The sequence below is a fragment of the Kogia breviceps genome, unplaced genomic scaffold (genome assembly GCF_026419965.1).
Source record: "Kogia breviceps isolate mKogBre1 unplaced genomic scaffold, mKogBre1 haplotype 1 scaffold_622, whole genome shotgun sequence".
NCBI classification, from domain to species: Eukaryota; Metazoa; Chordata; class Mammalia; order Artiodactyla; family Physeteridae; genus Kogia; species Kogia breviceps.
In genome coordinates this window covers 1-14,542 of record NW_026712068.1, presented here as the reverse complement: position 1 = coordinate 14,542, position 14,542 = coordinate 1, and the positions used below count along the sequence as shown (strand labels likewise).

At 34.7% G+C, this 14,542-nt stretch overlaps 1 protein-coding gene across 1 annotated transcript; it reads right to left on the bottom strand.

Moving 5' to 3' along the window:
* Positions 1 to 238: 238 nt before the first annotated feature.
* On the bottom strand, positions 239 to 14,453 carry LOC131749810 (ubiquitin carboxyl-terminal hydrolase 34-like; the record flags this gene model as incomplete). Its single annotated transcript, XM_059051678.2, has 13 exons — positions 239 to 516; positions 1,666 to 1,740; positions 1,846 to 2,014; positions 2,616 to 2,701; positions 4,386 to 4,466; positions 6,684 to 6,749; positions 7,149 to 7,196; positions 7,287 to 7,362; positions 7,456 to 7,520; positions 9,649 to 9,744; positions 9,856 to 9,909; positions 13,128 to 13,206; positions 14,300 to 14,453. Coding segments are annotated over 13 exons (1,205 nt in total), but the record flags the coding sequence as incomplete, so codon positions are not given.
* Positions 14,454 to 14,542: the final 89 nt, after the last annotated feature.

Below are 14,542 nucleotides of genomic sequence, written 5' to 3'. Positions count from 1 at the left end.
GACATTTTCAGTCTTTTGCTGTTTCTAAACACTGCTTCAATAAACAGCACTGCACATACATCTTTTGGTGTTTTGGGAACAGAATCCCAGAAGTGGGGTTGCTAGGTCAAAGGATGAATGCACATATAATTTTGCTAGATATTTTACTGTATATTTCTTCAATGTATATTTCTAACATGACTCAGGCAAAGTAAGAGTTTGGTACAAAGGATCGAAATACTTATGCTACAAGAGTTGATGGAAAGTGTTATTATTTAAAAGGAATTAAGTAACAAAAGCTATTGAGTTAATAATGGTAAAACAATTATGTAAAAAGAATAAAACCAAACATGCTTTAAGCATTTTGAATGTTGAAACATTTCACCTTTCTGAGCGAGACTGTTCAACCAAAAGAGCAACTAAAGCTATCATTTTTTCAAGAGCAGCTGGCCTGTATTTTTCTTCTGCCAGAGAGAGTATATCTTCTTCCTCCTCCTCTTCTTCCCCTTCTTCCTCTGACAACACTTCAACTTGAGGCTAGAACATAACACAATTCATTTTTAATATGATATTATTTTTTAACATTATGTTGAGAGAAAAGAGCTTGATTGTCTTACATAACAATGCAGGGTAGACAGTGGCAGAAGCATGTATCATGAAAAATAACCACTCATAGGCCTAACCTTAACTTTAAAAGTCTCAACCACATTCAGGACAATTTTAGATTTAATAGGCAGAACTGTAAAGAACAATAATTCCCAATACTATATTTACCTTACCAAAAGATATAAATTCTTTAATAATAATTTTTTTCTTATAGGCAAACTCTTTGGAAGATAAATCAGGAACAAAATTTATATGAGTATGATAAAACGGTATTTCATATTGAATAAAAATACCAGTTACACAAATTAAGGAATCCATATTTGCAGTTTTCAGATAATCCAAACAGTAGGTATTTCAAAGAGACAGTCATTTGGGGTTTGAAATGCAACACTGAAAAGATTTTATGATCTAACAAAGCAAAAGAAAAGCAGTCTAAATAAGTAGCCATCTAGGTTGAAATCAGATAATAACAGTACATATTTGGAGAACCATTACAGCACACTGGCTAACAGTTTCGTTCAGGAGTCTAACCAAGGATCAAAGCCTAACTCACTGTTATCTAAAACAAGTAAACTTCTTTATGCCTCAAGTTCCCCATCTGTAAAATGGAGATAACAATAGTACTTACCTCTTAGGGTTGCAACAAGGATTAAATAAGATAGAGCAAATAAAGCATTCAATCCAATGTGGTCATTACAAACAACACAAAATTGATGTAACAGTTTTAATATTATGAATTGAATTTTTGGAAGACTGACAGACAATATAGCAAAGGGCTTTAAAAATATGGCCAGCAAAAATGTTCACCAAAACACAACATGCTACTGATAAGACCCTAAAGCAGATGATGGCCATTTTGCCTAAATTTATTTGCTTTGATCCAGGGCCATACCAGTGAAATTTATCACTTGACTGTTTCTTCTCTTGTTATATCCATTAAAAATATCAACCAAACTTAGACCCTTAAAATCATTTAATATCAGGGCTAGAAGGGACTTCAAAGGAATCTAATATCTTTCTATGATGCAAACTTGAAAACATGGCCTCTAAATCCCTGATATCAGACAGAACTGTACTTACATTTTCAGGCCCTTTGGTTCCCATGTAAAAATGTACCATTGTAGATATGGCTTGCAGTGAAAGCAAAAACTGGCTCTAAAAATAAAAATATTGATTTAAAAATATAAAATAAAAACAATTTAAGTCTTAAATACTGAAAATAAGTACATAATACCAGAAATAAACAAGATACAGCCTCACCTCTTCTTCACCCATTTTGGCAAACTCGTAAAGGAAGGCAAAATATTCTGTAAGATGTTTACTGTGAGGCTTTACACCATGTTCCATGATTAATAACAGAGTTCTCACAAATCGAGTGACACATGAACGACCACCTATATCTTCTACTGAAGCATCCATGTCATCAGACCTGAAAACACAATTTTATATATCTTAGAGAAAGTATGAAGTCTGGGGATAGATATTTTGGGAGGAGAAATATTTTAAAAACCTGAATTTATCTCTCATCTTTGTAATAATGAATACCAATTACAATAATACAAATAGTTGGATTCCAGTTATCATGTCTCGCTGAAATCAAAACAAAAAGACTAAGTCAAGGTTACTTGTAGAGGATTTTGAAAATGTAATTAAATAAAAATAAAAGCTTTCCTTCTTGATTTATATTATTACAGATTATTTTTAAGTAGGAGAACCTAAATATTTCAGTGTGGATATTTAAAAATACTTCGTAGGTAGGTCATCAAAAAACTTAAAAATAAAATGTTCAGGGACTTTCCTGGTGTTCTGGTGGCTAAGACTCCGTGTTCCCAATGCAGAGGGCCCGGGTTCGATCCCTGGTCAGGGAACTAGATCCCACATGCATGCTGCAATTAAGAGTTTGCATGCCGCAATGAAACTAAGACCCGGCACAGCCAAATAAATAAATAGTTAGATAAATAAACAAATATGTTAAATAAATGAATAAATAAATTTTTTAAAAAGTTCAGTTCAAAAGGTATACTTCTTACCCATCTTCCATTCCTGGCTGTAGATAGAGATGAGCATGCACAGGTCTAAGTCTCTGAATCACATGGATACACAAACGCTGAAACATCTATAGATGAAAAGATAGGACAACCTAAGAGTCAACTCACATCAGGTAACAAAGACACTGAAAAATGAACATGATGAAAAATTCTGCTCCCCATTTATATTTTGACCACAGATTATCTTTTGACATTCTAAAGGTTTCCTGGAGTCTCAAGTACAGACTGAAGATAAAAGGCAGAGTTAGCTTGAAAAACAATTTTATAAGGGAAAAAGCAAAAACAAACTATAGGTTTCAGTAATAGAGATTACCAAATACAAAGCTTCATGAAACCTCCTTTACTAGTGGAGAAGATACAGAGGAAAGAAAACTTGGCATCCATCTCTTTCAGAAGAGTGGAGTGGGGCAGGACAGCTGCTTATCAGAATTTCAATGATTAGGAGAAGGAAATGCGATTTAAGTTTATCCAAAAAATATGGTTCAAGATATACAAATGGCCAATAAGCACACGAAAAGATGTTTACTATCATTAATTATTAAGGAAATGCAAACCAAAACTACAATGAGATACTACTTCACACCCATCAGAATGGCTAAAATCAAGAAGACAATAAACAAATGTTGAAGAAGATGTAGCAAAATTGGAACCTTCACAGATTGCTGGTGGGAATGTAAACTGGTGCAGACATCATGAAAAAAAGTTTGGTAGTCCCTAAGAATGTTACAACCCAAAAATTCACTCCTATGTATATATCCAAAAGAACTGAAAACACAGGTCCACACAAATATCTGTACACAAATGTTCATAGCAGTGTTATTTAAAACAGCAAAGAGGTGGAAACATCACTAATGTTCATCAACTGCTGAATAAACAAAATCTGGTATATAGAATATTATTTGGCAATAAGAAGAAATAAAGTACAGATACAAGTCACAACATGGGTAAACCCTGAAAACATTGTAAAATCAAAAAAGCCAGTCACAAAAGACCACATACTATGTGATTCTATTCAAATGAAATGGTGAGAATAGGCAAACCCACAGAGGCAGAAAGTATACTAATGGTGGCCAGGGGCTGAAGAGAAGGGACAGGATAAAATGGAAGTGATTGCTCATAAGTATGGGATTTCTTTTTGGGGGTGTTACACAATTAGATAGATGATGGTCACATATTTGGGAATATACTAAAAACCACTAAATTTTATACTTTGAAAAGTTTTGCTAAATTTTATGACATACGAATTGTATTTCAATTATAACTGAAAGTAGCATATTTCAGATTAAATTTTTAGTTTTGTGTCATAAATGCATATGTATTTTTCTTCCTTGTTAATTTTTCCAATGATTTAAGAAAAATAAATTGATTCATGTGACAGTTGAGAATCTGTCACAGAGCTAAGTTATACACTATTCATTTAACTTTTAAGGCCATTACAGTACCCTACCATGGTTAGAATATCTAAGGATCTGAAAAAGAATCAGTACAACTCATACATCAAAGTAGGATCTGAGAAAATAGGCAGTTATAACTATCTTCCTATAACCAGGAAATGTGAATGATTTTAATCAGCTGACTGGAATGACAGCTGATTTGCCAAAAGAAGCTGGTGAAAATAAGAGCAAAATGACTTTTGTGATAAGAGGTCGATCTTTTCAAACTACTTTCAATGCTGGGTTAAAATATATTCACAGGCAAATTTAGAACAATTAACTTGAAAGCCTCTTCTTTTTCAAATAAATTTTTTCTTACCTGTCTCACAATTTGATTAGGGCACTTAATTAGTATCTGCATTGGCCACCAATCATCATCAGCCATGCGGTCCAAAAACCACTGTAAGTAAATAGTGTGATTTTAACATTCAATCAATACTTGTCAATTGGGATAAAAATCACACAAAGATTTTAATTCTAGTTGACATTTGAATTCTTTTAATTTCTTACCAAAAAAGATTCTTCAATTGGTAAAAAGTGTAAAATCTAAAATGTCTAAAGTCATAATTAAGGTCATCTCAATACAGAATTCCATGGATGCCATTTACATAACAGTGTAGAACCTACATGATGACAACCTGCAGTTCTTAATAAAGTCAAATACTATTTTCCTCTTAGACTTCATAAATGTCACACTGCAGAATTTTTTGTTCCTATTAATAATATACGATCTGGGCTTCCCTGGTGGCGCGGTGGTTGAAAGTCCGCCTGCCGATGCAGGGGACACGGGTTTGTGTCCCGGTCCGGGAAGATCCCACATGCCGCGGAGCGGCTGGGCCCGTGAGCTATGGCCGCTGAGCCTGCGCGTCCGGAGCCTGTGCTCCGCAGCGGGAGAGGCCACAACAGTGAGAGGCCCGCATACCGCAAAAAAAAAAAAAAAATATATATATATATATATATATACGATATGAGTATGATAAACTTTGTTTAAAACCAATTTATGGAGCTTCCCTGGTGGCGCAGTGGTTGGGAGTCCGCCTGCCGATGCAGGGGACACGGGTTCGTGCCTCAGTCCAGGAGGATCCCACATGCCGTGGAGTGGCTGGGCCCGTGGGCCATGGCCGCTGAGCCTGTGCGTCCGGAGCCTGCGCTCCGCAACGGGAGAGGCCACGGCGGTGAGAGGCCCGCGTACCACAAAAACAAAAACAAAAACCAGTTTATGTTCTGTTGATAACAAAAAACACTCTTCTTTACGCTTAGCTAAGACAATTTCCCATTAATTTCAAGATATCTCTTAATCACATATTTAACTCCTCTATTGAAGTGTACTGCCTATTTATGCACACACATAATTACTGACAACCGTAGAGAATTTTAACTCCTTGAGAGAGTTCCAGAGGCAAATCCTTAGTGAAAGAATTGGTTGCAACTTTATTAAAAAAAAAACAACAAAAACAAAAAAAATTTATGACCTAATCAAGCTTCTAAATCTACTGAACAGTTTGGGTTTTTTTGTTTTTTTTTACCGAGCAGTTTTTTAAAAATCATGAAGAGGGAAGGGAATAGAGGAATATGTTAAATAACACCCAAAGGATGCACTAGATCAAAGCCAACATGTGGAAAATCCTGCAGAACAAATGAGAAAGTGGTAAAAAGAAGGTAACTACAGTTGCTCCTTGGTAGGGAGCCCCAGCATACACGAAAATCTGCAGATACTCAAGTCCCATAGTTGACCTTCTATATCTTAGGTTCCTCCGCATCCTCAGATTTAACCAACCACAGAGTGTACGGTACTATACGTATTTATTGAAAGAATCTGTGTATGAGTGGACCCACGCAGTTCAAACCTGTGTTGTCCAAGGGTCAACTGTATTATAGATGAAAAGAGATTTACAAGACAAAAGCAAAATGTGGACCTTGTTTCAATACTAATTCAAACAAACCGACTGAAAAAAATTTTTAAAAATCTTTCTAAAAATCTTCTACATATGAAAAAAATCTTCAACTAATTTCATCTATTATACACTATGCTGCTGTCTCCCACTTCTGGGAATTTATATAAGACTTGCATTCCTAGAAAGGTACACACCACTCTGGGAGATCATCACAAATGATAAATGATAGTAAGATGGCAATATGGATAAGTGTTTATTACCTGTGTGCATACCATCCTTAGGGATGTATGTTTCTCTTATAATGTAATATGGGCAAAGATAAAATAGGACATAAACTGATCTAGTGGGATATATGCATTTTTTCTCAGAGGGGGAAGGGAGATGTGCATTTTTCAGTATTTTCTGGTAGCATGCAAAAGTAGTTAAGAAATGTCTGGTACCGTTCTGAATTTTCTATACTTTTTCCTTCTAATACATGGTAGGGGGAACCCAAGGATTTTTAAGTAACTTAAAAATCAATTATTTAATCAATGTAATGAATGTGATACATTAATTATAAATTTCTCCTGGCAATCAAGTAATTTTAGGAATAACTTACACTGGCTCCCTATGATTTATAATAGATAAAACAATTTTGTTATAGCATCTAAGTTAAGAATAAAAGAAAACAAAACAAGAAAGTGAATCTTAAGCTATGCAGTTTGTTGAATTATTCACCTCACCTCACAAGCTGCTTGACTATTATTAAATTGTTTGGTCAACAGTTCAATCCACTGAAGCATTGTGGGCTAAAAAAGAAAAAGAAGTTACTGAAGGTATTAGGAGATACCTGGGGCTTCCCTGGTGGTGCAGTGGTTAAGAATCTGCCTGTCAATGCAGGTGACACGGGTTCAGGCCCTGGTCCGGGACGATCCCAAATACTGCGGAGCAACTAAGCCCGTGTGCTCCAACTACCGAGCCTGCGCTCTAGAGCCCATGAGCCACAACTGCTGAAGCCCGTGCTCCACAACGAGAAGCCACCACAATGAGAGGCTGTGCACCACAATGAAGAGTAGCCACTGCTCATTGCGACTAGAGAAAGCCCATACAGTAACGAAGACCCAACGAAGCCAAAAATTAAAATTAAATTAAAAAAAAAAAGATATCTGATAAAAATGGCACAAAAGTTTATGAAATAAAACACATACCTTTTCTTTTGAATGAATAAATGTCTCTAGGACAAAGGAAGTGCTTAACTGCAAGAAAAGATAAAATTAAGCAAAAAGATTTAATTATTTTAAAGTCACCGATTTTGAAGAAACCACCTAAGTCTATACATATATTACCTTTGCTGTCATTAAGGACACAGCTTTAGGATCCGGTAATGTACTGGGAATACAACTACACAACTGCCACATAAACCTAGAATTTGAAAACAATAGGTTAAAATTCTTACAAAATAAGAATTTTTAAAAATGTGTAACAAAAAAATCTTATTAAATCTGCCAAACTTACCCAAAATATGTATGTTCAAAAATGTTTTTGTCTTGAAGAAACTGCATGTTATCATGCCAAATCCACTGAAGAAAAAAATGTTAACATTAGACATCAGAAAGCATTTGTTTCATAACATTTTACCAATATTTTTATTAGACAAAATAAGACTTGCTCTAGAAGAAACAAAAAATATACATTCACTTAAAATTCATGTTGACTTTTTTCCAGGTAAATGGAATATGGGAGTAGTTACTAAACCTGATCCAATTTATCATTACTTATCCGGTTACCTCAAGCGATCATGTTGTTTCTTTTTTTTAAAATTTATTTATTAAAAGTTTGAAAGAACTCTGAAATCCCACATGTCTGAAGAGCAAATATATAATGAATAAAATGTTAATGTTGATAACATACATGAAAATTATGGTAGGCTGATATTTTGGTAAGAACAGGTTATAAGAGACAGGTTTATGTTTAAAAACTGGCAAAATAAGGGACTTCCCTGGTGGCACAGTGGTTAAGAATCTCCCTGCCAATGCAGGGGACAAAGAGGGGACAAAGGTTCATGCCCTGGTCTGGGAAGATCCCACATGCCACAGAGCAACTAAGCCCGTGCGCTGCAACTACTGAGCCTGTGCTCTAGAGCCTGCGAGCCACAACTACTGAAGCCCACGCGCCTAGAGCCTGTGTTCCACAACAAGGAGCCACCACAATGAGAAGCCTGCACACCGCAATGAAGAGTAGCCCACGCTCGCTGCAACTAGAGAAAGCCTGCGTGCAGCAACAAAGACCCAATGTGGCCAAAAATAAATAAAATTTAAAAAAAAAAGAAAACAATGAGAAAAAGAAATTTATGTATACTTATAGATCCTGTATTTATTGAAAAAAAAAAAAAAGAAACAATACCAGGTGTAAGTGGACCCTCGCAGTTCAAGCCTGTGTTGTTCAAATGCCAACTGTACATCATTAAGGTTTTATGTAAAATTTCATTGTATTTCACATGTGGGTGGCTATCCTTAAATACTGTTGGGTCCTCATCTAGAACATGGTGTCCATTTGTCTGAATACCCTAGGGACACAAAGTCTTGCACGTAATGATGATTATAATCAATTTTATTTTGCTATTGTGATAGCACTTGAAATAAATCTTTGTATAAACAGGTGAGTTTAATAGCTTGACATCTAGTGAAGCATCTAATTCTGCTGGTAAACCTAATTTAGAGGGTCTGGAAGAAGATAATATTCTTGGCTCTTTATCAGTAAATTACAGGTAGGCAAGATACCATTAAAAGTGTTTGAGGGGCTTCTCTGGTGGCGCAGTGGTTGAGAGTCAGCCTGCTGATGCAGGGGACACGGGTTCGTGCCCCGGTCTGGGAAGATCCCACATGCCGCGGAGCAGCTGGGCCCGTGAGCCATGGCTGCTGAGCCTGCGTGTCCAGAGCCTGTGCTCCGCGACAGGAGAGGCCACAACAGTGAGAGGGCCCACGTACCACCAAAAAAAACCAACAACAACAACAACAACAAAGAAAAGTGTTTGGGGAACAAAATCCACTCAGTTTTAAGGCTTGAGCACAATAGTGCAAATATCAATCAGTCAGAGAGTAAAAGTTTAATTGTCTACATGGAAGAGTACACTTGTATCAGGTATACCTTTCTGGAGATTTATTTTTTGTACTTTTGGCCAAGTCAGTTTACAACAATGATACAACATACATTGAGTGTGCACACTTTTTATAAACCCCTAACATTATCACTTAACTACATTATGAAACGAAGAGAGCTCATTACTACAAATGAGACACATATTAAAATATATATAATACATATTTTAAATGCATTTAAAATACGCTTGTGTATAATATGAAGCGTAAGAAAAGGAACATTCACAGTCCTATCACCCAATCCAAGAATATCACCAACCATACAAGTTAATTGTGAGCTTGTGCTTATTCCATCAACCATTTTCACCTTTCTTATTTTTCTTCAATGTTACTAATAATTGTTTTCCACTCCCTTTAATCTCTTTCACTTTACATTCACCTGTTGTATGTCAGTATTACCGACACTATTTGTAAACAGGGTTAAGGCCTACCTCAGATTACAGATACTAATGATGTTGTTTATATAGCCTGCTTTTATATTCTAGAACTAATATTTGCATAAATACTTAACATGCTTTTAAACTGTTGCTAAAGTTAAATTAACTTATACCTCTAGTAATTCAGAAGAAACATCAAATTTGTATTCTTTGCCATTTTCTTCCTCTGGTTCCATGCGTTTGTAAAACAGCATATAAGCACTGTGTGTCTTTAAGAGGGAAAAAAAAGTATATTTTCATTTTGACATAGTATAACTATAAAAGTAGATAACATGGAAGTCGGAAAACAATGTACAATTATACACGAAAGAAATGGTTACCTTTTCAAAGGAGAAATCCATAAATTTATCTGTAACAGAATCATAGGTCTTGGTCTGTTTAAAAAAATGAAAGTTTTCCTTCTTTAAGAAATGGGTACACTCAGCTGTATTTATATATAAAATATTTCATAAATAGCTATTTTATACTTTATAGCAACTTTGTAAATAGTTCTCAAATAGCATTATATTCAGAAAAATCTTTGATAGAAATTTTTGGCTAGGAAAAAAAAGATTCAAAACATTTTTAAGGTACTTTACCATCAATAATATAAAGCTTAATAAAATGGACTTGCAATCTGAAAAACTACCTTTTTAAAATAGATCTTTATTAGAATATAATTGCTTCACAATACCGTGTTAGTTTCTGTTGCACAACAAAGTGAATCAGCCATATGCAATACACACGTCCCCATATCCCCTCCCTCTTGAGCCTCTCTCCCATCCTCCCTATCCTACCCCTCTAGGTCATCGCAAAGCACCAAGCCGATCTCCCTGTGCTATGCTGCTGCTTCCCACCAGCCAACTATTTTACATTCAGTAGTGTATATATGTTGATGCTACTCTCACTTCGCCCCAGCTTCGCCCTCCCACCCCATGTCATCAAGTTCGTTCTCTATGCCTACCCCTTTATTCCTGCCCTGCAACTAGGTTCATCAGTATCATTTTTTAAAATTTTAGATTCCATATATGTGTGTTAGCATACAGTATTTTGTTTTTCTCTTTCTGACTTACTTCATTCTGTATGACAGACTCTAGGTCCATCCACCTCACTACAAATAACTGAATTTCATTTCTTTTCATGACTAATATTCCATTGTATATATGTGCCACATCTTCTTTATCCATTCATCTGTCAATGGACATTTAGGTTGGTTCCATGTCCTGGCTATTGTAAATAGTGCTGCAATGAACATTGTGGTGCATGTCTCTTTTTAAATTATGGTTTTCTCAGGGTATATGCCCAGTAGTGGGATTGCTGGGTCATATAGCAGTTCTATTTTTAGTTTTTTAAGGAACCTCCATACTGTTTTCTATCGTGGCTGTATCGATTTACATTCCCACCAGCAGTGTAGGAGGGTTCCCTTTTCACCACACCCTTTCCAGCATTTACTGTTTCTAGCTTTTTTGATAATGGCCATTCTGACCTGCGTGAGGTGATACCTCATTGTAGTTTTGATTTGCATTTCTCTAATAATTAGTGATGTTGAGCATCTTTTCATGTGCCTCTTGGCTGTCTCTATGTCCTCCTTGGTGAAATGTCTATTTAGGCCTTCCACCCGTTTTCTAACTGGATTGTTTTTTTGATATTGAACTCCATGAGCTGTTTGTATGTATATTTTGGAGATTAATCCTTTGTCTGTTGTTTCATTTGCAAATATTTTCTCCCATTCTGAGGGTTGTCTTTTTGTCTTGTTTATGGTTTCCTTTGGTGTGCAAAAGCTTTTAAGTTTAATTAAGTCTTATTTGTTTATTTTTGTTTTTATTTCTGTTACTCTAGGAGGTGGGTCAAAAAAGATCTTGCTGTGGTTTATGTCAAGGAGTATTTTCCTACATTTTCCTCTAAAAGTTTTATAGTGTCTGGTCTTACATTTAAGTGTTTAATGCATTTGGAGTTTATTTTTGTGTATGGTGTTAGGTAATGTTCTAATTTCATTCTTTTACATGTAGCTGTCCAGCTTTCCCAGCACCACTTATTGAAGAGGCTGTCCTTTCTCCATTGTATGTTCCTGCCTCCTTTGTCATAAATTAGGTGCCCATATGTGCCTGGGTTTACCTCTGGGCATTCTATCCTGTACCACTGATCTATATTTGTTTTTGTGCCAGTACCATACTGTCTTGATTACTGTACCTTTTGGTATAGTTTGAAGTCGGGGAGCCTGATTCCTCCAGCTCCATTTTTCTTTCTCAAGATTGCTTTGGCTATTCAGGGTCTTTTGTGTTTCCATATGAATTTTAAGATTTTTTGTTCTAATTCTGTGAAGAATGCCATTGGTAGTTTGATAGGGATTGCACTGAATCTGTAGATTGCTTTGGATAGTATAGTCATTTTCACAATATTGATTCTTCCAATCCAAGAACATGGCATATCCCTCCGTTTGTGTCATCTTTGATTTCTTTCATCAGTGTCTTACAGTTTTCTGAGTACAGGTCTTTTACCTCCTTAGGTAGGTTTATTCCTAGTGATTTTTATTCTTTTTGTTGCAATGGTGAATGGAATTGTTTCCTTAATTTCTCTTCAAATATATAAAACTTAATAAAATGGGCATGCAATCTGAAAAACTACCTTTTAAAAGAAGAATTTTGCACTATTTACTTGTTTATCTTTTCCTTCTTTTTTTTGAGGAAATATTCTAGGAATAACATCTAGAGATGCAATAGGTTTAGTTATGGCTTCAACGGTAACTCATTATTTCCTTCCTTCTTCTACTCATTTTCCAAGTGTTAGGAATTTGTCTAATTTTCCTTTTCTATTCAGAATAGTATGTAAGAGCATCAAAGAGCAGTTAAGAAATACTTTTCATTAAAATCCAGAATGTGACCAGTTATTTCACAATAAGCATGGCTATTAAAGGGAAATATAACTTTATCTGAGCTTCTTTATGAAATAGAAATTACTTTTTAATACTTGACTTGTGAGAATCAATAGGCTATTTTTAAAGTTTTCAAAAAATTGGTACTAGGGTAAACTGCATATGAAGAAGTGAAATTATTATAACACTACTCCAACCTAATTGTCTTTTCTTATATGTTAACTGATAATTACAAAACAGATAATCTTTTTCTATCCTGTCACTAGTAATAACCAGTTGTTGCTACTGTTATAGAAAGCACTAAAGGAACAATCTTTAAAGTTTAGCTTAAGCCAACTTCCCTGTCAAAAATTTCTCAAAGTAAGTCAATAAAGAGTAATTTCTTTCTGTTCTAATCCCAAAGCACTTAAGTAAACAACTTATTTAATCATGATGTCTTGTGGAAATGTAATTCAATTCCTATACTATTATTTTTCAATTGTAAGTCTTAAGCTTTCTTAATCAGACCCTCTTAATCAGTTGAAGAAACAGTAATTTAAAATATATTTTCAAAAGAAAAAAATTTTCCAGTGTCTGGTATATGCTCCAAACATACTAAATTATACTAAACAAAAAACAAATACATTTTAGATTTAATTATAGGAATTAAAAGAAAGTTCCATGACTCTGCTATTGGATTTTATGATACTGCAAAGCACTTGGAAAGTCATGAACCATTTATAACTTTTGAATAAAACTTACCGTCATCTCTCCACCAAAACATTCAGAGGCAAGTTGAGCAGAATCAAAAGGCTTTACCTCAGCATCATTAAAAAGATACCTAAAGCAGAGCACATAGTGTTGATCGAGTATATATGTAATATACCTGTACTGTGCCTCTTTTAAAAATATTTAGAGTACATTCTAATATATTACAAATATTGATCAAACTTATTAATATGTGGTAAATTTTAACTAAGCTCTTGTTTCGACAATTCTCATCCACTAGAAATTGGGAATATAATTTCACAACATAGTCATAACCACCTTAAAATCTGATAATTCTATTTATAACCTCAGAGTAACAAAAGAGTTCATAAAAGCAAGGAATAAAAAGTTTGCATAACTTTCTAACATGTAGAGCTATCAGACATAAAACATTAAGAGCTTGGAAAACTTAAAATGATAAAGATGCCATTTCAAAATTTATATTCAAATGGACAAAAAAAAGTAAAGATACCATGGATATGATGGTTTAAAGAATGAGAAATATTTGAACGAAACTGTTAGGTTAAGTGCAGATCAATTTACCTATGTACACTTTGTTCAAAGCAATATCCCTAATATTTAGAACAATGTCTAGCACATCAATAGTCTCTATACATGAGACTTTACTCAACAACATCCAAGGACCAAAAACCAGCTATTAAGGACTGACTGAATGACTTCCACCCATTAACTTGATGAAAGATGATAAAAAGAATGTGTGTCAGAAGGGAAAGGTAAGGTGAAGAAAATGGAGTATGCAGGTAATTTCTAACTGGAATACATAAGGACTTTGTGGCCACCCTATAGAAGGCATTCAGTAAACGGTTCTTGAATAAGTGAACACAGGTAAGTATGATTCGGAAGGTGCAATATTGTCTGTGAATCTAAAGTTGTGTGCAAAATTGTGAGTGTGTTCATTTTTCTTAGGCGAGAATTTATCAAATTCTCAAGAGTCTGGAGATGTATAAAGTTTAAGGATAGATTCATATTGTCTTTTGAAAGCTTTCATTTAAACATTTTATGTGCTCCCGTTTCCAACTATAAAGTTTTTAGTAAACTAAAATCTGAAAACGTATCTCAAGAAGAAAACTATCATAAGCTTATACTTTAAAAACAGAAGAAAAAATATTTTTTTAAATCCCAAGAATAAAATATTGAAAACTCACCATTTATTGTTTTTATAAGCATGTGGATTGACTATATCTCTAATGAAGCTGTAATAGTGTCCACCATCTGCTGTTCCTGTGTGAACAGTCACTCCTATCAAGTCATACTCATAGCTCTCTGTGTCTTTTGAATGATCACTGACTTCCTTAAAACCTGGAATGATTTACATAAAATGGCAATAATTTTGAAAACTGCACACAGTGACATCTTAGAATCACTTTATATACTATACTTTATGCACA